At 35.6% G+C, this 26399-nt stretch overlaps 2 protein-coding genes across 3 annotated transcripts; one reads left to right on the top strand and one right to left on the bottom strand.

The window, feature by feature from the left end:
* The first annotated feature begins 609 nt into the window (after positions 1-609).
* Positions 610-8524, top strand: LOC125668316 (alpha-L-fucosidase-like). The gene is made up of 8 exons (XM_048902289.2): positions 610-1037; positions 1497-1603; positions 2072-2202; positions 3289-3422; positions 3723-3820; positions 4262-4394; positions 5128-5301; positions 5738-8524. Exons 1-8 carry the CDS (start codon positions 694-696, stop codon positions 5994-5996), a joined length of 1380 nt encoding a protein of 459 aa, XP_048758246.1. The 5' UTR covers positions 610-693; the 3' UTR covers positions 5997-8524.
* Positions 5883-26399, bottom strand: LOC125668317 (TBCC domain-containing protein 1-like). 2 transcript variants are annotated; one of them, XM_048902290.2, is made up of 9 exons: positions 21591-21776; positions 18880-19041; positions 18617-18657; positions 18126-18270; positions 16141-16269; positions 14927-15001; positions 14356-14455; positions 12603-12774; positions 5883-11215 (listed from the first exon to the last, which is right to left on the bottom strand). In XM_048902290.2, the coding sequence occupies exons 1-9, from the start codon at positions 21667-21669 to the stop codon at positions 11177-11179; spliced, it is 942 nt and encodes a 313-aa protein (XP_048758247.2). In that variant the 5' UTR covers positions 21670-21776; the 3' UTR covers positions 5883-11176. The 2 variants fall into 2 exon arrangements, with proteins under 2 accessions (XP_048758247.2, XP_056020202.1); XM_056164227.1 differs by lacking the exons at positions 14927-15001; positions 21591-21776 and adding an exon at positions 24836-26399.

The raw sequence follows: 26399 nt of genomic DNA, 5'->3' as shown, positions 1-26399 counted from the left end.
CATGCTTGGACTATTGATTTATTGATTGATTATTGTTTCAATAACGTCCCTCTCGCGAATATTTCGCCCATATGGAGACGTCACCACTGCCTTGGGCTAGTTTTTATATGATATCTGTATGATAAAGATTTTAGCAAAAACCAATGACATCACACGAGAATCGATCTACCTTAAAATAAACATGATTTATAGTATTCATATTTTTAAAAATCCAAATCCTGAAGCTATAGTTGAGAATATAATTTTTAAATCATTTTAATTTCATATCACGGTGGTGGTAGAAATCATGACCTTTGATGCTCCTTAACTCACTGGCGCTTGTAAAATTAAATTGTGATCTAAAAGAAGGAAACAAACAATAAAACAATTATGAGAATATGACAGTCTCTACTATGAAACCTTTTTTCGATTATACTCTACAGGTGCTTTTAAACATATTGTTGGAAAATACCGAGGATTAGTCCTTTTATCCTGTGCTGATGCTGTAAAATAATACATCAAAAAACAAAAAATAAACTTAATGAAAAAATAAATTTTACATTTTTAAAAAAAAATCACGTCTACTGCCGGGTATACACCATCTTTCCGTTTGGGTTTTTAATGCAATAAATTAGTTCCCCATGGATTATGCAACGGGGAACCAGATTATCAAAACAAATCTCACATGACTTTCGTCCGTCTGAAGTCTGAACTATGAAACTGAAAGTTGTTGGCTTCCTGCTATTTCTGCATATTTATTTGGTAAACACGGTTAAATATGAACCGAACTGGAGTTCCTTAGACACCAGACCTCTACCAAGCTGGTACGATGAGTCGAAGATCGGAATTTTTCTTCACTGGGGAGTGTTTTCTGTTCCAGCCGTAAAGTCGGCATGGTTTTGGTATCAATGGAAAACGGCAAAAGATCCCGACATATTGAAATATATGAAGGATAACTACGCAGAGGATTTCACGTATGCAGACTTTGCCCCGGAATTCCATGCTAGGTTTTATAATCCTAACGACTGGGCTGATCTCTTCAAGGCGTCAGGCGCAAAGTAAGCCTAATATTGAGAATATTGGTTGCCCGATAACATCCCTTTGTGCCAAAACAACTGATTGGGTCTCTCTCATTGGGTGGGTTGGGCAACTTCGGATATTGATTATATATCGTATTGAAAAACATATATTGTAACAACTAACGAATGTGTGTTATTTTATTTCTGATGCCTGTGATGTAAGAATGTTTTTATTTAAAGTATCAGATGGAAATGCTAATTCCTTTGTGAGTTGTCAAGAAATGAAAGTGCTGTCAACCCACACAAGAGCAATAAACATGTAGAATATGATACCCGGGTCCCCACAAGTTCAGTTGTGGGGTACATTTCTCTAAAGAGAATAGCTAGGGGTACATTATTAATTTTAAAAAATAATTTTGAAAAAAACACCCAAACATTACATACTTGTGCAATGTATTTTGTTAATGATGATGACTTGGTGTTATTCTGTTTCTGTAGGTATGTGGTGTTGGTGACAAAGCATCATGAAGGCTTCACCATGTGGCCCTCCCCCGTCTCTTTTAATTGGAATGCTTATGACGTGGGCCCAAAAAGAGACCTTGTTGGTACGCCATGTTTATTATGATTTAATGATATGTCGAGCGTTGCTTTGAATAATGGTACTATGACTGCCCAAGTTCAGATAATCTCATTAGGATTATTTGTATATACATGATATAGTTTGAATATAAGATAACCTACCATAGCAATCTAATTAAAATTAGATCCTTTGATCCGCTCACCGACGATCGCTACACACTTAGGTGTAGCACATTGTAGGTGAGTGGATCAAAGATTGCCTACCGTAGTAACTTTGTAATGGGAATTGAGTAGATGCTTACCCACTCAGCATGCAGTTGGTTAGCACCAAGTTTTGCATTGTTCATAAGAGATGAAACTTTTTAATTTCAGTCCAATTAAGGGAAGTCGCCATTCCCCACTCTCCATCTATAGTCTTACTCAATCAGTACAACTTTTTAAAATAATCATTTTAGTGCAGTAAGAAATAGTTATATTGTGTGTTTCACTTACAGGTGCCCTGATGGACTCTATCAGAAACAGGACAGACCTTCACTTTGGGGTGTACCATTCTTTGTTTGAGTTTTACAACCCTCTGTACCTCCAGGATGTGGCCAACAAATACACAACACAGAACTTTGTTAGGGTAGGTGTAACGAGTAAACAACACAGAACTTTGTTAGGGTAGGTGTAACAAGTAAACAGCACAGAACTTTGTTAGGGTAGGTTAACAAGTACACAACACAGAACTTTGTTAGGGTAAGTGTAATGAGTAAACAACACAGAACTTTGTTAGGGTAGGTGTAACGAGTACACAACACAGAACTTTGTTAGGGTAGGTGTAACGAGTACACAACACAGAACTTTGTTAGGGTAGGTGTAACGAGTACACAACACAGAACTTTGTTAGGGTAGGTGTAACGGGTAAACAACACAGAACTTTGTTAGGGTAGGTGTAACGGGTAAACAACACAGAACTTTGTTAGGGTAGGTGTAACAAGTAAACAGCACAGAACTTTGTTAGGGTAGGTTAACAAGTACACAACACAGAACTTTGTTAGGGTAAGTGTAATGAGTAAACAACACAGAACTTTGTTAGGGTAGGTGTAACGAGTACACAACACAGAACTTTGTTAGGGTAGGTGTAACGAGTACACAACACAGAACTTTGTTAGGGTAGGTGTAACGGGTAAACAACACAGAACTTTGTTAGGGTAGGTGTAACGAGTACACAACACAGAACTTTGTTAGGGTAGGTGTAATGAGTAAACAACACAGAACTTTGTTAGGGTAGGTTAACTGTAACGGGTACACAACACAGAACTTTGTTAGGGTAGGTGTAATGAGTAAACAACACAGAACTTTGTTAGGGTAGGTGTAATGAGTACACAACTCAGAACTTTGTTAAGGTAGGTGTAACGTGTGTGCAGTAAATAAAACAAGATTGATAGAACCTGTCAGGAAAAGTGAAACAAAATACTGGTAGTATTCTCAAACTAAGTAGAGAAGATGTAGGACAATGTTAGGACCTTCATTCTTGGTCATTTGTAAAAGTTCATAGGAATTAAAGAGTTAGCTTTTTCATGTATGTACTGCACATGTGTGTAGATGATTGTATGAATTTTGTGTATCTGGTGTAATACTATAATAAGTAAAATCATATGCTTTAAATTGTTGTTAGGTCAAATTTGCATTGGTTGAGAAAAATAAAAGTCTGCACTTTGTGTTTTAGAACAAAGCATTGCCGGAGCTGTATGAACTGGTGAACCGCTACAAACCTGAAGTCGTGTGGTCTGATGGAGACTGGAATGAAAACAGCTCGTACTGGAACTCCACAGAATTCCTGGCCTGGTTGTTCAATGACAGGTGACAAAAGACTGTATTATAGCGGTGTAGTTTTGATAATTAGTGGACAGACCATTGAGCCACAGTGTTAATATTTCAAGATACACTATATCAAAAATCTATACCCTAGATACATGTGGCATATACCACAGTGCTTTTTGATGCAAGAGATAGTGTTCATTGTCTGAAGTGATGGGGAATTCTGAAGCTTGTGCAATCTGTATCTAATTTTGGTATCACTATCATAATGTGTAGTGTAATTTAAAATTGTGAAATGTTAAGTGTCTGTGCAGTGTGAAGAACTCCACCATTGTCTTGTAGTCCAGTGAGAGACACTGTGGTGACCAATGATCGCTGGGGAAAAGACGCTAACTGTAAACATGGAAGCTTCTGGAATTGTCAGGATAAGTTTAAACCAGGTATTCTACTATAAAACTCGCTTCCTTTACACCAATATATTTCAACATCGTAAAATATGTAGATATTTCTTTTAAATGGCAGAATTAAATCATACCCAATAATTTATATGAATAATTTGAAGTCCTCCCTTTGCAACTGACATGCCATCTATTTATGAACAATTCATTAATAGGTCTAAAGGAAATAAGATATAAAGCAACCTACATGTGTATATAGTGTTAACAGTAACATTAAGGGGAGGTAATTTTACTGATTCAGAGAAATCTGAATACAACCAAGATGCTTCTAAAGTGGAGTACTTCAGTAAATACAACATACATCCCACTACATGTTCATACAATTTCTTTGTCTCAGTTACTAGTAAAAGAGTTGTACAACTGACAAATATTTTGATAATATTTTTAAACTATCAAAGTATCGGAACATTACTTGTTCAACAGGGAAAATCATTAAGCACAAGTGGGAAAACTGCATGACTATTGACAAGAAGGCTTGGACTCATCGACGTCAAATTCAGATAGAAGATGTACTGACGATTGAGGAACTGCTGACGGAAATAGCGGAGACTGTCAGGTGAGTACATTCACTCTGTGACTGACTCATATACCAGTCCATGTAATGGTAAACTTACATAAATTTAATTGTCTCGCTGTGTTTCTTTACGTCCATTTATTAGATGGGACGTATTATGGTGCAGTGATGTCTGCCGCTTCAGGGTTTTCTCTTTCTGTCACGTATGAAGCTGAGACTTACTGTGTATCTTCTTTGTGGGTCACTTAATATCATGTTGGTAGTTTTGATCCATTTCAACCGCTCTTGCAAGAGTCTTACCCCTTTGTTTGAAATTAATGTGACATGGAGGGTACATGGTTTGTCCACCCATCTCCTTCCAGTTTTAAAGTTAAGACATTTTTATTTTACAGAGTGTTTGTATTAGTATTGAAGATGTGCATGTGGCAAGAATTTTGATTTTCTTGAATTTTTGAGAAAATTACTTGTTGAATTTGAAATATTATACAGAGTATATGCCAGTTTGATGATGGCTGATACAACCTGAAATTTTAAAACTTGTGGTATTTTTGCCACATTTGCTAATCAGTGTGACAGAAAACAAACTCCTTAATAAAAACACACTAATTAAACTTGTGATAGGTGTATTATGTACTCCTGTTCAGAATTCTACACTGGCCTCGAAATACAATAGATGTCGCAGTATTTTAGTTACTGTAATTGACATGCAGAGGACATGGTCTACAATTGTATTGATTTGGTCAATTCATTATCATTTGCCCACTTTTAATTCTAGTTATGGGGGAAACATCCTGATCAATGTTGGACCCACAGCTGATGGAGTTATCATTCCTGTTTTCGAGGAGCGACTCCGACAGATGGGACAGTGGCTCAAGGTCAACGGGGAAGCCATTTACGAAAGCCAGCCGTGGTTTCAAGGCACAGATAACATAACATTTCACGGAGTTTGGTAAGTTGGTATGATTTGTGAGAATGAAATTACTTGTAGCTTATGACAAATACTTGATGTAGTACACGAATAACTGGAAATGTCTAATGCTAATGGTGAACAGTTCATTCTTACCATTTGGTGCCAAACTTTTGAGTACTGTTACTAAACATGAACTGTATTTTATCAAGTGTCACAATTGAATTAATATTTTGGTAAAAGCATGTCTAGTTTATACAAGTTCAAATTTCAAATCCATCACTTACCAGATTTTGATGTGAAACAAAATTATTAAAATCTAAAGTGTATGTGAATATTAGGTGACATCTTCCCAAGTCAAGGGTTTCTGATCCACTCCGCTCCACATTTATGTGGAGCAGAGCGGAGCGAATCAGAAACCCTTGACTTGGGAAGATGATAAGGTGAATGAAAATGGAATTACAATATCTATTAAAAGGTACACCACAAAGAAGCAGGGAAATGGGACAGCAGTTTACGGAATCGTCACCAGCTGGCCCGAGGACAGTAGACTTCTGTTAGGTCTGCCAGTTCCCACAGCAACCACTCGGGTCACCATGCTGGGTCTGAAAGATCCACTGAAATGGTCAATGTATAAGGGTGTTGCCATGGCTGTGGAAATGCCAGCTTTACCCCCGAATAAGATGCCATGCAATTGGGCATGGGTCATTAAAATGGAGAATCTCAAAAATCAATGAACACTGCATGATCTTGAAGTCAATGGTAGATTATTATCTTACATTTCAACAGTACAACCAGGGCTCTACATTATCAGTATCTTCCCCCCCCCCCCCCCCCAGAAATTTTTCTAAAGTATTTGAGAAATGTTTGTGTGTGGGGGGGGGGGGGGTTGTTGTTGTTGTTGTTGATAAGAGATGGTGATATTAATGATATATACATGTACTATACACTTTGTTGTACATTAGGGCTATTCCAGCAAAAAACGTATGGGGGTGGGGAGGCAGTTGATATTTTTTTGGATGGTTGGTGGTGATTTGGGAAAATATATTTGTATGGGTAATGGTGAGTTGGCAAAATGTATTTGTATAGGTGGTTGTCTTCTAGGTTAAAAAAAAATATGGGTGCTAGTGAATTATGATAAAAATGAAGACATTACAAAGTCTATCATGTTGCAAAATTTCTTTTATTATAAAAGAAGAGAAAGAAGAAAAACAGCCATCCTACATTATGTATGAAAAAAGATTGATAAATGGGCAGATAACTCTATTCAAAGTAAATGTTTCAGTTTGTGTAGAAATGACAACAATAATAAGTGAACAAATGAAAACGAAATGTTTTCTGTTGGAGTGACATGATTAAAAGTAACACCATCTCCAGATATGATCTATTAAGTGATATTTTTAGCGAACACGGAAGGAAACGAGAAGAAAATTATGTATGAGTTAAGAAAGAAGTTGCAACCATAAGCCCACCGAAACACGTTTCCACATTTTTATCAGCCAATGACTTCGACAATTATTGTCAGGTCTTTCAAGGTACCAGGTAATAATAATATCCACATTCATGTTAAAAAAAATTTAAAAATGGCAGAATTTTCTCAGCACGTTGTGATGTGCCACACGTGTCTGAAACGCCAACATGTACAACCTGTTGTTTTAACACATAGGCCTATGTCACGGCCAAGGTTTGAACCTACAACACTGCTAGAAGACCAAATGCTAAACACTAGGCCACTACGGTAGTGTAATAATTGCGGTATGATCAAACCTTCTTTGTTAACTATTAAAATCAACATGCTTAGAATGACATTACAACTTGAATTTGGATCATAAATTACAATATCAACAGTTGAATATTTAATCACATTAATATAGTCCAAATTCATTTAAATTTGGGTAATTTGTTCATGTAAATCACCCCAAATTCTGGTTTATCTGGAAAATAGTTGCATGTACATAGGATTAAGACCAATATGAACTTGTTGAAACTAAACTTTACTTTTAAAGGAAAATCTTGTTATACAGGTGATTTCAGTATTGAACTCTTAATTTTATTTGTATGGGTGGTGGTGGCAGGGGAGAATCTAATTGTATGGGTGGTGGTAGCGGAGGAAAATTTAATTGTATGGGTGGCTGTCTTAAAAATAAAGTGCCTTCCCTCCCTTTATTGTTTTTGCAGGAATAGCCCTTACACTCATCATTAACACAATATATCAGATATCTTATAAATACTCTCACAAGTGCATGTAATAGCACAATACTTTCATTTCTTTTATCAAGCAACAATTTTAAATTTTATGGATTAATATACATGTATTTTGAAAACATTTGCAGACAAGTACAAAACAACATTTTATTTGGACTTTGGACTGGCGACAAGCCTCACATTGCTAATGTCAAGCTGTGAGTAGTTAATAAATTTGTAGATTGTCCGTCTTTCTGTAGAGTGTATGTGACTTTACATATGTGAACTGTACATATTCATGTATATCAGGAAATCCATTTCATAATTCATTAAATAGTAATGCTATGTTGAAACCATGTATACCATTGAATAAATCCATCTCATTTTGGAAGACTACTCAATACATTCCAAAGGTTTCTATGTAAATATACTTGTTGCTATAAACTGCATGTATATACTTATTTGAGCCCTAGACTTTAAGGTTATTTCATTGTTACTGTAATATGATGTGATGTACACTGTATTCGTGTTTTCTTGCTTTGTACCTAATATTTTTGCATATTTAAAATTTGGTACAGTACATTAGTACTTTGTTCGATCTGATTTTAAAAGCTGCCATACTAATTTATTTAGTTTAAACATCACCAACTTCTTATCTACATGCACAAAAATTTACCTTACATTGTGCGTATGGTATCTTTTAAATAACCAAGATAAAAATTTGGTAATTAAAGGTCAATGTCAAAAAGTTTATTACAGGTAAAGGTTAATTCCTACATCAAGATGATGTTTTTCGTGACAGGATTTATCCATGATCTGGAGCATGGTGTTCACAAACACATGTTGTTCTTTCATTTATAATAGCTATTAAACATGGTTATGCATGCCATGTTCTTTTATGTGCAATCTAGCTACAATTAGTTCTTAGTATACAATACTGAAAGTATTGTGACTACTATTGTTTGTGTAATTTTTATAACTATATATTTTTATACCTTAGATCAAAGATCAGAAGCATGTTTACATCATGTAAAATTTTGTGGATCTGTCTACAACTTTAATTAAACCTTTATGCACAAGACAGGGAGTTCATTTTTGTTAAAGAGAAAGGCTTATGAAAAAAAAGTTGGTCATATCCAGGTCAATGGTGAAATATTAATGTTGATTGTTTTTAATTACACTGCAAGTCAAATTCAAAACTTTATTGACTAAAGTTGACCTTACTACAACTGAACTTAAACACATTCATGTTTCACAACTACCTCTTGTGAACAGCGTGTTGGAACATGTACGACATTCATGAAGTGACTCCTGACATTAAATCTCTCCAAGTAGTATAAAGGCAACAACACTTACATGTATGAATGGACAGAAAATCCATTATTCAGTGAGAGCCTTAAAGGGGTATGGACAACAATTTGGTACAAAAAATCATTTAGATATTTAATTGATGACATGATCGCTGATGAAAGATGTACGTGAGACATCTAAATTTTTAGCTCTTCTGAGCCGAAGGCTCAAAGAGCTAATCATATGGCCATATGTCTGGTGTGCGGTGTGCGTCAACTTTTTGGGAAAAGGGCTATATCTCGAGAACCCCTTGGCCAATTGTCGTCAAATTTGTCACAGGGTATCCTTGGCCCAAGGGCTTTCATTTTTACTAAAACTAGGGTTGTGACCCTTTAACAAGGGGAGATAATTAGGAAAATGCAAACAAAAGGAGTGGTTGTTAAAAAATCTTCTCAAGAACCACTGGGCAAATTATCACCAAACTTATGCATAAGGATGAGGATAGGTTGTAGATAAAAAATTGTTCAAGGCATCATCCTGGAGCAAAGGGTGTGGTCTCAAGGTCACTTCAAAGTTGACCTTAAATTTTGTTTTGTTAAAACTTTGATATTTTGCTTAGTATAAGGACTAGGATCATCAAATTTTGTCAGTTGATGCATCTTAGGTCCTAATATCATGTTGTCTCAAAAGTAGGTCATGGTGACCTACTTTTTGAATTTCGCAGGTAATTATTAATAAATGGATTTTGATGCATATCTTGGACACTTTTGAGCCTATGATCATCAAAAGTTGTCAGTTGATGGATCATGGGACCTTGAACTGCGTCATGTGAAAAATATGTCACCATGACCTACTTTCTGAATTTTATGGCTAATCATTTATGAATACATTTTAGGTTGTTATTTCAGATACCAAGAGGTTTAGAATCATCAAACCTTGTAAGTTGATGCGTGTAGAGGCCTCGAAACATATTTATAAAAAAAAAGTAGGTCACAGTGACCTACTTTTTGAATTTTGCAGACATTCAAATTTCACATTTTCAATTTTAGATGCATATTTTGGACATTATGAAAGCTAGGATCATCAAACTTTGTCAGTTGATGCATCTTGAGTCTGCATAGTTTGTTGACCAAAAAGTAGGTCACCTTGACCTATTTTTGGATTTTGATGGCTATATTTGAATATTTCAGATACTATTTGACTTACAATCATCAAACTTTGTCAGTTGATGGGTCTTGAGTCTTCAGTGTGTCGACCAAAAGTAGGTCACCATGACCTACTTTTGGACAGTTACGTTTAAATTTTCAGGTACTATTTAACTTAACATCATCAAACTTTGTTAATTGATGAATCTTGGTTAGTGAGAATTTTTGCCTGTTCTACAATGTATCAGAAGAGCGATTCTAGGCCCATGGGCCTCTTGTTTATTTTCAAAACAAGACAGGGACCCCGTTTATGTTTACATGTGGCCTGAATAAACCATCAGTTGAAAGCTTTGGTGAAAAAAAACTTTTCCAATGAAAATTTTCTGTTCTTATTTGTGCTTGTCCCTTAAATGTTTTATTATTAACATGTTTAATGCTTTTGACAGACCTTTTAGAAATCTTAGTGTTCTCACGCCTCCGCACGTGATTTCCTGGTTATGACAAACACATTTTAGGGAGCCGGATTTTAAGTAAAAATACAAAGATTATTCTGTGTAAAAATATCTTTAATCCATTTTTTCATAGGGGATCTTGTTTTAACAAATAATCTGTCAATTTCAATCAATCAAAAGTCCTGTCCATGTCCAATCAATCAAAAGTCATGTCCATGTCCCCTTAAAGTGAACAAAACTTTCATTGAAATCCAACACGTACAGACACTGTGATCAATTGCCTATTGATAACTCTGACATTTTTCTGCCAATTGGTGTTTTGAATTGCCATTATTTTCTATCTGTAATAAAATGTTATAAATGAGTTATTAGGGTATCAGTCACACTGTTCCCTCAGTAGTCTGACATCAGCACAGCTATGAAGACTGATCTCTGGAATAAAAGATTGACACACTTGATAAATTGAAGGAAACTTGTCTGGTGAATCCTTGTAAATGGGCATTGTAGCTGTCGTGCTCTGGGCTAGACATTTCTTCGTGCTCTGGGCTAGACACAGCGAGGAAATTGAAGGAAACTTGTCTGGTGAATCCTTGTAAATGAGCATTGTAGCTGCCGTGCTCTGGGCTAGACATTTCTTCGTGCTCTGGGCTAGACACAGCGAGGAAATTGAAGGAAACTTGTCTGGTGATCCTTGTAAATGGGCATTGTAGCTGTCGTGCTCTGGGCTAGACACCGAGAGGAAACTGAAGGAAACTTGTCTGGTGATCCTTGTAAATGGGCATTTTAGCTCTGACCTGCTCTTGGCTGGACACAGCGAGGCTGTCCCAAGTCTTGTTGGTTTGGTGGTCATCTGTCAGGAAATGTGGTGTAAATTTTGCACAAGATCTGCAATGTAGATGAATTGACAGTTAAAAAGAGAAAACTGTGTATGACTACTCCAAACAAATATGGAAAAACCTGAATCGGTGTGAGCAAGGACAGTTGTATTTGATCTGAAATGAGTGATTTTCCAAATGGCTTAATATTCTGCTATAATGATTGCATTTTGTGTGTACAATGTCAATTCTGTCTCAAAAATTTTATACAACAAGAAAATTACCAATTTCAGCGCGAGTTTTACTTCAGAAAAAGTGTGTATATATGTATATTATACAGGAAACAAACATACAACAGAAATCAGATCAGAATGAAATACCAGTTTCAAAATATTATGTTTGTTCTAAGCGTGTAAATATCCACACGTTACACGTAACCTAAATCAGGGTGAGAGCAACACAAAACTAAACTATGTTGCATAATGATTCAGAAATAATGATCTCCGAGGTCGACAAATGTTTTGAAAGAGGCTTTTATATTTCAAACAACATTTCAAGACCAAGGAGGTTATCCTGCAACATACACAAAAACAAGAACTTTACTTCTGTTCTACTTCGTCTCAGAAATATATAGCCAATCGTTTTCCTATATAGCTACGAATTAGGTCACTGTGACATCATGGCAGTTTCCGAATTGGCCTAAATTGTTTTTTGCAGACAAAGGTCAAAATGGTAGGAGTATTCTAAATATATTTTACGGATTACAAGAAAAACTCGTCTGTGCACCGCCATGTTTACATGTGCACCGCTCTGGGAATGCAGACGATTGGTTTGTACTGAATGACAAATGATCTTCTGTCATTTATAAATTTGTTTTACAACATATATTGATTGATTTTTATGATTATAAAATTGAATTATCAGTCATCAACTTTATTTTTGTATTAGCAAAACTCAAGGTGCAAACAAGATGTGTATCAATTTTCTCATAATCAGTTAATATGAATGATGGTATATCGTAGAATAATGACCTCGGCATTTCTTTGCAATCTCTGGTAGAATAGAAAATATTTACCCATGAAAGAATTTGGTTTTTTTTTTGTCAAAAATAAATCATGGAGTTAGAATGGCATCATACTGTATTTATACAGGGTAAATCCCCCCCCCCCCCCCCCCCCCCCCCCCCCCCCCCCCCCCATTGAGGGTCGGCAGTAGAGAGCTTCCATTCTCTACGATCTTTCTCCGTCAGCTCTCTCCATGATAGCTTTGGCCGACCAACTCTACGTCTCCCAGGAACTTGTATGTTTAGAGCGCACTTGACTGCACTGCTGGATCTAACAACATGGCCATACCAGCTGAGTCTCCTTTCCCTTAAGATTAGGGAAAGGAGACTCCATATGAGCGAAATATTCTCAAAAGGGATGTTAAACAATATACAATCAATCAATCAAACTGACCATTTCCTTGGTTCTGTTGTAAGTGAAGAACTGTGGGAAGGTGACTGGTATTTCCTGATGGTGAAACTGAGCTCCGGTGTCACTAGTACTCTTTATCAGGGCCTCCAGACATTCACGAAAATAGTCATAGGCTGGGGCCACTACATCCCTATCTTCTAATGTGAAAATGTACCTGAAACCAATCAACAGACTATATTTTTTAAGTTTGGTCTACTTAGCTGTGAAAGTTGCTGGGTATTATATGCTAGTACATGAGCATTTAATACTTTGGCAAATTCTTCCTTCAGTGTCAATTTCTGAGAATGTAAAATCACATGCTAACACATGACTTGAATTTCCAAAGTCTAGGGATAAATAAATGAGAGCAACACTTGATTTTGCAAGCGACACTTCTCACAAATTAACATATAACTTTCACATGCTAGTGATAATTGGAATCAACAGCAGGGTTTGACATTTACTTTCTTGAGCACTAGACCAGTCGGGCTACTTCAAATGATTTTTACTAGACCTGACCTTACATCCACTAGCCCTGACCAACTTTCCTGAGAAAAGAAACCCTGATGGTTTCTCCATATTTAAGTACTTAATTCAAATGACAAACATTAAGTTTAAACTATAACGTACTTAATTGTCTCAAAAACATCTTTAGTCTCGTCATTCAATGTGATGCTTTTAATTTCAAACGCATTCTTTAAATTCTACTCGGCACAGAAATTCTTTAGTCTTTTGTTAGAATAAAATGACCTCAACATCTTTTTCAAAATTTCTTTTTCATAAGCCCTGCTTTGTTTCTTCCCAATCTACTCCTCTTTTTTTTTTCTCACGGAACATCCTTCCTTGAGGACGAGAAGTCGACACATTCCCGCACATGTGTCAACAACGACAAATGGCTATTTACGATTTAATTTATTCATTTGATAGACACGTTCTTATATTCAATTAAAATAAACTGTTTTGTTTTTATTCAAATGAAAATAAAACAGTTTATATCTATTTATCCGAAATATAACTTTACACCCATTAACAAAGAGTAAATGTCGTAAAATATCACTTCCGACAGCGACTTATAGATTAAAACTAAAAATAGAGATTTTGTCATCACGCGGTTCAAAATTGCTCGCAAACTCTTTACAGTTATTTTTTTAAGTTAAAAATAAGATATCTTATGGTTTAAAATAAAGTTTCTTGTTTATTTGTTCAACACGACCAGTCGGACTAGTGAATCGACATTTTACCCGACCGGACCTATCATTTAGTAGACTCGGTCGGTCGGACGTGCCTTAGTGTCAAACCCTGAACAGTATTGGTAAATAAAATTCAAAACTACATTCAAATTAATGAAAGGAAGATGTTCATGGGATGAATTTAAGTGAGCACAATCAATATATCATGTTGAGCTTTGGGCCTTAGACTCTGGAAAATGGAAGACTGGAGTTTTGAGTTTGTTTGCAATTGACATCTTGCAAATGCATTGCATTTTGCTGTTTAAAAAAAATACCCTGTACACAACATCAAGCAAATGGTATGAGGAGGAATATTTCCTTTTAAAAAATTGCAATATAAGCATTCATGAATTACAACGAACCATATTTTCGTGTGTGTTAAGTCAAAAAACAATGTACTCCATGAAGAGAAAAAAACGAAAACAAACAGAATGATTAACCTAAAGGTGAGGTATAAAGACGCGTATCTTAAATCCAACAGACGAAAGGAATGACTACTGAACTGAACTAATAAAAACAAGCATTACCTTTTCTCCAGGCTAATGTACAATGACTTGGATGGTGGATTCAACATGATGCTGTATATCGTGTTAAAAAATGCTGATGTCAGTTTATCATCATATATAACTGAAAAAAATGGTAATAACAATGAAATAGAAAATAAATCTAGTAATCATAAAATAGAAAATAAATCTAGTAATCATAAAATAGAAAATAAATCTAGTATGATTACTGAAAGGAGAGACAGATTGATCAATTTTATCTAGCTTAACGTCCCTCTCGAGAATTTTTCACTCATATGGAGATGTCACCAAGATCAGTGAAGGGCTTCGAATTTATATGTCTATGCTCAGCGCTTACGGCCATTGAGCAGTGAGGGTTCTTTAGCATGACACACCTACTGTGACATGGGCGATGGAACTGTCACTACCTGTTTTAACGACTTAAGTTTGTCACGGCTGGGATTCAAATCCCGACCTTCCGCATGCGGGGAGAATGCTCTACCTCTAGATTACCGCGTAGGAGAGACAGAAAATTCTATACAAGTTAATCTATTGATGATATAAAAAATTACTCCATTTTATTAATATACCTTACCATCACCTGCTATGAATATCTGTGCATCTTTTATTTGGTCAATGTCCTCCTTTCTCTGGGTATACTTGCCACAGTCTAAAATTTCATTTTAAACTTTTTCAGAAAGCATTTAATTATGGAAAGTATAACTGTTCAATTCAAGTGAAAAAGATCATGAAAACCTAAATTAGAATATTTATCATTTCCCTTTTGCACCCCACCATTTTGACCTATGGGTCAGTTACTGTAAATAAGGTAGTTTTTAACTTTAATAATTTTCGTTTTTGACTTTAATAATTTTCATAATAGACTTCACAATGATTCTTTTTTTAGTGGTATGTGGGAACAGAGAAAACAAAAGTTCAGTAATGTTTTAAATTGGGCCCTAAAAGCATCATATCGAGTGGGTATATTCATATAAATATCCACATGTATACTTCAATAAAGTATGGGTAGCTTATTTTAATGACCCTGAGATCGAAAATCATGAGTCATATTGTGTTTGGCCTGTCCGTCTCCTTGTTCACAACTTTAATCTTGGTCATAACTTTTAAACTACACAAGGTGGTGACTTCGTATTTGATAAATTGAAAGGCCAAGGTCAAAGTAATATGAGTACTACAGGTCAAGAACACATCTTTTAAATTTTCAGTTGCTGTGTTAAAACTGCTACAAAGTGTACATAGAAAGTAATTAAATATCTGTTAGGGCATTTAATGATTGTATGTATATACGTGCACACTGATGGACCATAGCTTTCAATATTAATCCCATTATCTTTGATATCTTAATTGCTATATTCATGCAACTCAAAGTCAACATGAATGCTTTAACAGCCAGGAGAGCATTTACCATCTATATATTTTTCTTATATCACTTTCTGATATCACTTTGTATTTACAAAATCTTTTAATTATGCTGACATTTTTTTTTTTTTTAAAGAAAATCATAATAAAATGTAAATATTGGATTCTTTTTTCATAAATGATAAATAAAACATTATGCATATATTCTTTTTCTGTGGAAACATCATTCATGGCAATTCAAATTTGGTCAGAGCAGTAATATGTATGCTCTCTTATTTACAAACCCAATAAATTATTAATAGAAACAGCCAGTGCATGTATTAACTGATCCACAAATTTATGTTCCTGTGTCCTGCTTGGAAAATCTATTTTTAATGAAAGGAAAAGAGTCACAAGAAATTCCACAGAAATTGTATACTCGAGAGTTACCAGCAACGAGGCCTGATGACGTCCAGTCAAGTTCACAAACACAGTAATTCTTCTCCTTCAACAGAAGTAGGCAGTTCCAGTTCTGGTCCAAGTTATGTTCAGCAAGTCGTAACACATCTTCTCCTATATCTGAAAAATTATGAAGAGTATTAAGAACTGTAGTAAAATCATCAAACTACAGAGTTCTAAGGAAATCATGGTATATATATTATAAAACGATGTGCAGAGAGAGAGAGAGAGAGAGAGAGAGAGAGAGAGAGAGAGAGAGAGAGAGAGAGAGAGAGAGATAGAGAGAGGGGGGAGAGAGAGAGGGGGAGAGAGAGGGAGAGAGAGAGTAGCTCCTGCATAAGGAATATGCTAAATATGTAAGTTCTATTTTTATCTTACAAACTGATGTAACGCAGTCCTATATATATACATTTACACAACTCCAGTATTAAGCATGCTCTGATAAAACGGTCACAGCAGACAGACAGACGATCAACAAAGTAATCCCTAAATACCATTAAATTTCACCGGTGACAGTAAAAATCCTTTTGTGTGATATGTCATGATACCATGGCTTTTCTTTTGTACCTAATGAATAATAGTTTGGATCCTGCTGCAAACTACTTACGAAATCAGACCTCCATGAAATGTAAAGCTGAGTTATAACAAAGAAAGAATACACCTCAACGCGTTTCCCGTCCATTAAATCAAGACCCCAGGAACCTGTATTCTATACCCCTCTGTAAATATGTGGTTTCACAGAATATGAAATATATGGTTTCACAGAATATATGAAATAATTATCTTTTTGCAGTAACTGGGAATCTAGATACATGTAGTTGACATGACATACATGTGTAAGTGTTTAAAAATCATATTACCCTGCAAGAATCAACAATTCTTTTGTGGTTATGCACTTGTCAACATTTTGCTATGTCACCAAGATTAAAGGTTGGGGGCAGAACATTTTCAGTGTACTTCTGGTCTTCTTTTGCATTATGACACATTGTCTCTCTGTAACTTTAACCTTGGACATAACTTTTGCATTACGACACATTGTCTCTCTGTAACTTTAACCTTGGACATAACTTTTGCATTACGACACATTGTCTCTCTGTAACTTTAACCTTGGACATAACTTTTGCATTACGACACATTGTCTCTCTGTAACTTTAACCTTGGACATAACTTTTGCATTACGACACATTGTCTCTCTGTAACTTTAACCTTGGACATACATAACTTTTGTATTACGACACAATGAACTACTTTTGAACTAAACAAGACTTCACACTGGGTGATCTGAAGGTCAAGGTCAAATTTGTCACTGTAATATACATATGAGGATGCTTGGCAGCAGAGAGTGGTGATTAATTACAAAAGTACATTTGATCAAATAGCAGCACTACATTTCAAATTAATCTGTGTCTATGAACATAATTTTAACATTCTGATGTAAAATATCTATATATTCAGGGATTTATCAGTACCTTCTCAGGGGCCGATATTCGGCCCCATTCCCAATCGAAAATAGGCTCAAATTTTCCCAGTTTGCGGGTAAAAATTCCCAAAAATAAAATTTTGAAAAAATTGTGTTGTTTTTTAATCGCAAATCGTGCATTCTGTTTCCTGGAACTTATTTGCATTGTTCATGTCTCTACCGTCTCTGTAGAGAGAGGCTTTTCCTCGATGAATATTATTTGCACTCCATGCATTAATAGACTTGTAAACACATATCTTTGGACAGTATTATTAGAATTTGCTTATGCAGTCTGACCATGTTAACACTGTGTTGTGTTTCTGTGAAAATTAAAGGTTATGTTGGAATAATCTGAAATATATATAAAAACAAGTATAAATATGATTTTGTTATTTTTCCCAATTTCAGCAAATTGTCGATTAAATTTTCCCATTTTTGAAAAAATGGCGTTTCCCAAAATAGGCTGATAAATCCCTGATATTTTTTCACTTGCTAGATCCAATTTCAAAATTCCTACCTGTACAAAGAACACTCTTTGCAAAAAATGAGGCTACAATGCTAGCTAGAGCAGTCCCTGCTCCGAGCTCTACCACAGTTTTATTGTTCAGCTCGCCTTGGATGTGTATCAGATAGTCAGCCAGAAGAAGAGACCCACACCACAACTATAAAACAGACATTCCCAACAAAGTCAAAATCATGGCTCCTGAGGTTATAGTTTCAACAGACTTTAATCCACAATCAATGCTTGCTTTATTGCTTTCACAAAGTCCATTCTTTGTGTAGGATTTGAAGATGTTTTAAATGACCCCACTCATTTTGTTTATTTTCTTAGTCTTCTCTCATTGCAAGGTACATATATAATAATCCTTCATTTGAGCAAACATGAATCCCCTAATAAAAGGATGGTTTGTATCACATCTGGTTGAAAACATCCCAGTATGCAGTTAAGCCTTCATATTTAGTGTCTTTCGCTAAAAAATATTATTCTGAACTCAAGATTTACCCTACCTGTTTTCCAACATCTTTCAGCTCAGTTGCCAAAAAGTGTGCTAAAAAAAGAAGAAGATAAAGATGAATAAAAATAATCATAACAAATATAGGTTGGCAACCACTTATCATTAGAAAGTCTCTAATTTTTGGAAGAAGATAAACCACAGATAGTACAAAGCTCGTACATGTGATGACTAGAGTGTTCCTAGAAATGAGTGTCACCTGTATTAAGGATAACAAATAAACACACATTGTATGGATGTTGCGTAATGCTTTGATACCTATTGTTAGGACATTCCACTCTTCCTGTTGGCCGTCTGCTCTCCTTGTCAGTACCAGATCACCATCAGGATCTGTCTCCCCATCTCTGTGAGTTTCCTCACTCCTTGTATCGATCGTATCATCTGATCCATTAGGTAACAATGTGAACCAAAACCTACTCACTATGAAATTTCAAAAGATATGTATTACTATATATCCATTCCTAGCAAAAAAGACCCTTATCTTATTCAACGTTTTAAAAAGTCATACCAGTAATGAAAAAAATACGATGTTATGTATTTGTAAAGAAAGATGTCACGATTACCAATCACGAGTTGTCATGATTACCGATCACGAGTTGTCACGATTACCAATCACGAGTTGTCATGATTACCAATCACGAGATGTCATGATTACCAATCACGAGTTGGTTGTCATCTCTGATTGACTGTGACATCTTAATGACAATCAACATTGCTCTAGTACTTTGAGGGATTGTTCTATGTAGTTCATACTTACACTACATTACTTTAGGGTCCGTTTTGCTTGGAACAGCTAAATTATTATTATTATGTAAAATCAAACACAGAACTGCAGAGTGTAGAACCATAGCCAAGACAATAATCATGAAATTGTCTATAGTTACCATCGATCTTATTAAGCAATGTGTCCGATTCGCTTACTCTCATAGTAGATAAAAATAGGCAAATCGGACACTTGGATTATGAAGATGCTGCTTGCTTAAATTGTTCTGCAACTACATGTACATCATAATGCAAATCATGATAACTGGACCATGTAATACCCTCCACCCGATCACTGGACCATGTAACACCCTCCACCACCAATTAAAGTTCATGTGTTATTTTTCTCTCATATTTTATATAAGCAGCAATATTTCATACTCTGTAGTCAAAGTTCAACAATTGTTTACAATTATTAAGTATGCAAGGGAAGTACCTTCGAAATTTTTGATAAATTGGGAAAATTGAGTTTATACTGTTTTTTCTACCCAAATAAAGTTTAAAACACAAAAATAACAAAACAACCATATTTTCATTTATATCTACTCTGTAATCAGTTCATGAATCTATTTACCAATTTTTTTCCTCTGCCAGTTTAATTGTACAATATAAAATATGCATTTGGGAAATTTTGTTTATTAAAATTGGGAACATGGGTGACTCTTTGTCATTGGGAATGGGGTCTGATATTCAGTTTAACTTTGAGGGGAGTGGTGGCCCTGATTGGGGGAAAAAATATGTTTCATATAATAATGCAACACTTCTTCATTACAACATATAACTTTAGCACAATACGTTTAAAAAGTTTTACATAATAATGCCTAACCTTTGCATATATGATAACATAGTTGCAGTAATGTAGCCCTCTCCATTTTTATTTTTTGGGAGGGCCCCCAAAAATATCAGAATTAAAAAAAATCAGAGAGGGCTACATTATTGCAGCTAATGATAACATGAAACTTTATCAGAAATATGCAAAACTTTTGCATAATAATGGAATGCAAAACTTTCAAATCACTAAGCAAAAACTCAATATTTCGTTTAACGATCGATGGAAGATAGCATCAAGATTTCTAGTTCTTTCTTCATAAGTGCATGCAGCACTGTCTCTGAGGATTCATTCATCCATATCTTCTTTTTTTTAAAGCAATGCCATATGCATTTCAGATCAGATTTTAAACTAACTTTTAATACATTCATATCAATCAATTTGAATTTATTCCCTAATTTTCTTTTCTTCGTCTGCATGACCTCTTTAGAATTCACACAAAATTCTAATCACAATGGCACACTGACTAGTTATCAGATGTTTAAACAGAACACTTTGTCTAAAATTTCACATAAAACAGATTGGGAACACTTCCCCTATAGCAAGATATTCTCGCTAAAACACGATTATCCCTCTTTAGCGAGAAATAAACATTACAATCAACAGGTGGTTTGGCGTCTTTATTGAAAATAATGGCAAATCCCGTGCAACGCAGAATAAGTGCGACACGCACTCAACATGATGCGAATTGATTCTATGAAATTGACAACATAGTCAAGAAATTTCATATCAAAGTTGCTGCGTAAGAGGGAAGCTGTCTGAAATCCAATACGCATCATGAGTGTTTTTATTTTGATTAATATATTTGCAGAAGTATCAGACATTTTAGTACTTTTTTTTCTTTTCACATGAAACACGAAGAGATGTACTCCATGGGTGTTTTTCTCAGTTGTATGGGATATATTTGCTCTCGCTAGAGAGGGATAATCGCGTTTTAGCGAGAATATCTCGCTATAGGGGAAGTGTTCCCAACCTGTAAAAGGTTTCACTTTATCATGCAAGTTTCACATTATGACACAAAAACTTTCTTTTCCCTATACGATAATGAGCTCAGTGGGCTTTTATAGCAGCTGAATTGTGATTAAGAATATGATAAAAAAAAATAAATGGTTCTAATAAAAGTTATGAATTATCCTAACATTAGTATCGGAGGGGGGTGGGGGGTATGGGATATGAAAGTGGGTTGAGTGGTTATCAAACACTTACAGCTGTAACCATGTTCAAATATGTCAACATTTTTCATAAATGATCTTTGCAACAATTTACTGAAATGTAAAACTTTTCAATTTGAACAAGCACCACTGCCACCAGAATGAGAATTCTCCAGTGACAGTTTCAATCCATAAAAATGTTTTCTTTCTGTATTATATCAACATACCCGCGTAATCATGACCTTCCACATACACATTTTCACTTGCTAAATGCACGTCTGACAAGACTTTTTCGTCAGCTTCCATTTAAACGAAACTAATTTACTGTAAAGTACTACTACTAGTAGTTTTACAACTTCCCAGACTTCTGTTTCTTTAGAACGTGTTTAGCACTTTCGCTTTCGTTTTGTTGCAACGATCAAGCTATATCGTACCTTGTTGCGATTAGAGGTTTTTGGAGAATTTCCCCCTAGATTTATCACTACAGCTGTACTTTTCTATGAAGTATTGTGCAAATGTTTTGTCATATATAAAACAGACTATTAGAATGAAAATATTTTTTTTTCAAACTTACGCGTAATAAATTTAGCCCAGTATAGGACCTTCTTGTAGAAAAAAAACTATTATCACAAAATTCACAATACGCTATTACCTTGACAAGATATTTACTTTTAGTATTTGATTGAAATCCGGGCTTTTCTCTCTTTTCTTTAATTTAGCTTTTATAACTGTACTTTTTCCATGTAAAAATAAGTACCGCAAAGTATCTTTTAAGTTTTATCAAATTTTCATTCCCAAAGTGATATAGCTAATACCATTTACGATAAACTGTAATAAATCTTAATTTGATAAAGGAGTAGTGACGCCAGTTAGAGGTATAATTTAAAAGAGCTTTTAATATTCACAACCTTTGAGTTCTAGATAGATAGAAAGTACTGCTAACTACTTCGTGTGCAGACATATCCTATCAAATTAGCATCGGTAATTTAAATGTAACACATCGTATGGATACATGTACATGTAAGACCATATATAACATTACATAAATTATACAATGTCATTATGTAACATGAGAACAGGGCTGCGGAGCGTATCCTAGCTGCATATCCCTACCAAGGACCCCCCCCCCCTTTTTTTAAAAAGCAATTTTCGTTGTTTTTCAAAATAACGCAAATACGGGACTGAATTTTTTCTGACGGACAAATTCGTTACAAAGTCTTAATGATCTGAAGATGACATATGTAGCACACATATGAATAAATGCATTATTATGAATGCATAAGATATATACTAGCCTATATAATATTAAACTGAATAAAATGTTTCTGTCTTTTATAGGTTCAAGTAAAGGATGCAAAACCTCGGGAAATATATCTAATTATTTATTATGTAAATAGTACGACCGGTAAGGAGATAGAACGAAGACATGGAAGCAATATAACTACTCGCACACAACAAACTTCAAACCCCTGGAGGGGGGTGGGGGGTGGGGGGTCCGGAACTCCAGAGTATAGTGATATGAGTATGTATACATGTTAAATGGATATGAGGCATAGAAAACATTTACAAGCATGTTCCTTCTTATACATAAAGATGCTAACAATGACACCCGCTCGATCCACAGACATCTGAAGTATGGATACTACCCCCCCCCCCCCGGATTTTTTTTTTTTGGGGGGGGGAGGGATTTTTCTGAAATGTGTGGATTCCCTATCAATCTCACCCCGATTTCGATTTGTGTTTCAACTAAATTTTGAATAAAAAGTTTGAAAATTTAATAATTATACCTCACATATATACATCTTTCTCTGGGGATTTCATTTACTGGTTTGTTCTGGATCTGATTAGTTTTTAATTCACAGCAGGCTACTGACAAACAAGTTGATGTTACATTACTTATAAGGAATTCAACAATCTCGTTGAAGGTCAGCACTTCGCAAATTCTATAAGGTTGTTAAAACGATCTAGTTTGTTAATACAACTTGTCATTGGGTCAAATGCTGTCTGACGTGTTGCATACGAATTGTTAGGCTGTTCTTTACACTACAGATCACTCCGTTTATCAAGATATGGGGCTCACGGCGCGGGTGTGACCGGTCGACATGGGATGCTTACTTACCCTTGGCTCTGGTATGTCTGCCCAACTCTTAATTTTCTATTCCTTATACATATGCAGGAGTCATGACATTGATCACCGTTAGTTATCTTTACTTTTTCCCCTTTGTTTCAGATCAATACACCCTTCATTATACACCTTTGTTTCAAGTTATTACGCCTTTGATTCACATTATAATTATGCCTTTGCTTCACTATCCTCACATCAGGGGTCCTGAGTCCATCCTGGCCATGGCACAGCCACGAGTGGACTCAGGACCCCCGACATCTGAGGCTTCACGTTATCACAGCTTTGTTTCACATTATTACACTTGTTTTACATTGTTGTCTTTGTTTCACGCTATCGTAATAGTATATGCCTTTGGTTCACATTATTATACATTTGTTTCACTTTACGATATATGCTTTATTTCAAATTATGCCTTTGTTTCACGTAAATTACACATTCGTTTCACATTATTACACCTTTATTAATATTTACACCAATTGATTCACGTTATTATGCCGTGGGTTCATATTGTTATACTTTGCTTCACATTATTACACCTTTGTTTCACGTTCTTATGAATTACACCTTTGTTTCACATAATCATGCCATTACTTCACATGATTACAACTTGCTACACCCTTTGTATTATTCTCTCTAGAGAAGACGAGGTATAGCCTCTCGACTTCTCTAAAGAGAATACCTTTGTATTTGTTCACATTATTATGCCTTTGCTTCAAGGTTTTATGCATTTTTATGTCATATATATGTCTCTGATAACACCAACTGTTCACATTGCCATGCTTTTAAAAATAGATTCTTGTACATTATAAAGTGACCGTAATAGTCTTTTTTGCAATTGCTATTCTATCAGGTTTCACGTACATACATTGTTTCTAGTACCCAAAAATCCCCTCCTTTCCTTTATATATTACATTAATATGCCTGTGACACTCAGACAGTATAGAGACTTCCTCACTATACTCACATAATTCTATCAATTAATTAACATGCACTGAACATTCATTCATATTTGCTTGCACAGTTTTAAAAGATAAAATTCAAAGCAGTGTGGGAATTGATAAAGTTGATCACATATTTTTATTTTAAATATTAATCAGGCAATACTGCATGGTGGCACTTGAAATTTCAATTGAAATTAGAGGTTACATACATCAGACATCTTCCATTCTTGCATTATTCTTAATTGTAGCACTCTAAATCTACATTTCTTAGCTAAAATCAATCATTCAATTACCCATTCATTGCATGAGGCAATTCCTGTCTATTAAAAACACCTACTGATAGCTAATCTAGATTACTTTTTTAGAGTTTGATTTTGTAAAGGTACTACAAGACTATCTAGTTCACGTTTGTGACCGGTTTCTGAAAGCCACACATGAAAACGAGATTCCACAAGCTTTTGAAATTCTTTCCTCTGTTCTTTGGACAGTCCCGATTCTTTCACAGTTTTCTGCCAAGAATCTATATGCTTCTGACGTTGACTTATGGCTTTTTGATACTTAGGTGGCAAGGGCATGGGAATACTCTGTGTCCTTCCCGCCACTTCAAAAGGAATATTGAAGGTAAAGAAATCTTGTGTAGACAGTGTTTCCCAGATAGGGGCAGTGTCCTTGTGGTCAGGACCAATACAGAGAGGCTGATCCCATAGATTCCTATTGACTCCTATCCCACTTTTAGACATCTGCTCTTCCAAGGTTCCATAGAATGTGTGATAGGGTGCTAGTAGAATGGAGTCATTCCCACCCAGAATCACCGGTCGATTAGGAGTGAGGAGATGCAACGTGCATGAGGTACTTCCACTAATCATCACATTCCGAGCCACAGAAATCACAGTCAGGTTCTCACAGTGACTGATGTACAAAGCAATTTCAATTGGTCCCAGCACAATGGTAGTGTTACGACATTTCTCAATGGTAACAGACCTGAGAGGGGATAAGAGGTACAGGTAGGAATAATGGCTTCTGTGAATTTTCACGCTGCTTCCATCAATGGTACCTGAACTCCTTGCAATCGTTTGCTTGCTGACTTGACTCATAATGATAATTTTGTTTCCTCTTGCTTGCTCTTTGGGAACAACGTGTGCATTGGTTGCTATTTTGCCTCTCTTTGTTGTCGACTCTGCCATCGCCTCTTTATCCTCTCCAGCCATTGGCCATGACAGGCGACGCCCATTTGCAATGCAGGATGATATTCCAAAGGGATTTTGGACCATACAGTCTTTCAGCCATGTGCTTAATTTACGTAAATTAAAAGTCCTTGTAATTTTGGAAAAACCACTCTTGTGTTGAACAGTCTGTAAGATAGCAATGTCGTGTAAAGGGACTAAAGAGCGACATTTGTCCACAGAGCCTGCAATAAGGAACCCCATGGCCTCCACCGCCTCTACAGTCAGTGCGGACTCTCCTGGGTGAGTTTGGCTGTAATTTTCTGGTTCCACAAGCAGTTCCAAAATTTCCTGAATGTTGTGCTGAATGAATAACATATGGCTGTGGTCATCCAAAGTTTTGTTTCCTCTTGGTGTACTCCTTCCAGAGCTCTCCAGATCTTGAGAATTCTTCAAACTTGGCCATTCATCTCCCGCTACCAATGAAGCTTTCAGTGAAACTTTATGAAGTTGCTGTACATACAAATACAAGACAAATTTAAGCGTGCCAACAGAAACTTGTGAACGGAGTTCATCCACTTCTGACTGATGTGAGCATTCTGAAAATCGATGGTCCCACTCCACTCTTTCAATGGCTGACAAGTCCTCACTTAAGAGATGACAAGTTGAAAAATACATCCATGCAAGGTCCTCTGATAAGTGTAACTTATTGCAGGCAATATGTCTCCACACTGAATAGTTTATCTTAGGGAAACCAGAGGTCCCTTTGTTTTTTGCATATATCACAATCTTTTTCACATTATTGTA

Source organism: Ostrea edulis, chromosome 4 (assembly GCF_947568905.1).
Source record: "Ostrea edulis chromosome 4, xbOstEdul1.1, whole genome shotgun sequence".
Taxonomy (NCBI): domain Eukaryota; kingdom Metazoa; phylum Mollusca; class Bivalvia; order Ostreida; family Ostreidae; genus Ostrea; species Ostrea edulis.
This window is presented reverse-complemented; position numbering and strand designations above follow the sequence as displayed.

What these genes read in the sequence shown, in the direction of transcription:
- LOC125668316 (XM_048902289.2), top strand. Translation starts at nt 694, where the DNA reads ATGAAACTGAAAGTTGTTGGCTTCCTGCTATTTCTGCATATTTATTTG. An exon ending in TTCAAGGCGTCAGGCGCAAA is followed by an intron (nt 1,038 to 1,496) that starts GTAAGCCTAATA and finishes CTGTTTCTGTAG; the next exon opens with GTATGTGGTGTTGGTGACAA. An exon ending in ATAACATTTCACGGAGTTTG is followed by an intron (nt 5,302 to 5,737) that starts GTAAGTTGGTAT and finishes ATCTATTAAAAG; the next exon opens with GTACACCACAAAGAAGCAGG.
- LOC125668317 (XM_056164227.1), bottom strand. Translation starts at nt 26,270, where the DNA reads ATGTATTTTTCAACTTGTCATCTCTTAAGTGAGGACTTGTCAGCCATT. An exon ending in TACATTAGCCTGGAGAAAAG is followed by an intron (nt 12,775 to 14,355) that starts GTAATGCTTGTT and finishes GATTGGTTTCAG; the next exon opens with GTACATTTTCACATTAGAAG. An exon ending in ACAACAGAACCAAGGAAATG is followed by an intron (nt 11,216 to 12,602) that starts GTCAGTTTGATT and finishes TCTACATTGCAG; the next exon opens with ATCTTGTGCAAAATTTACAC.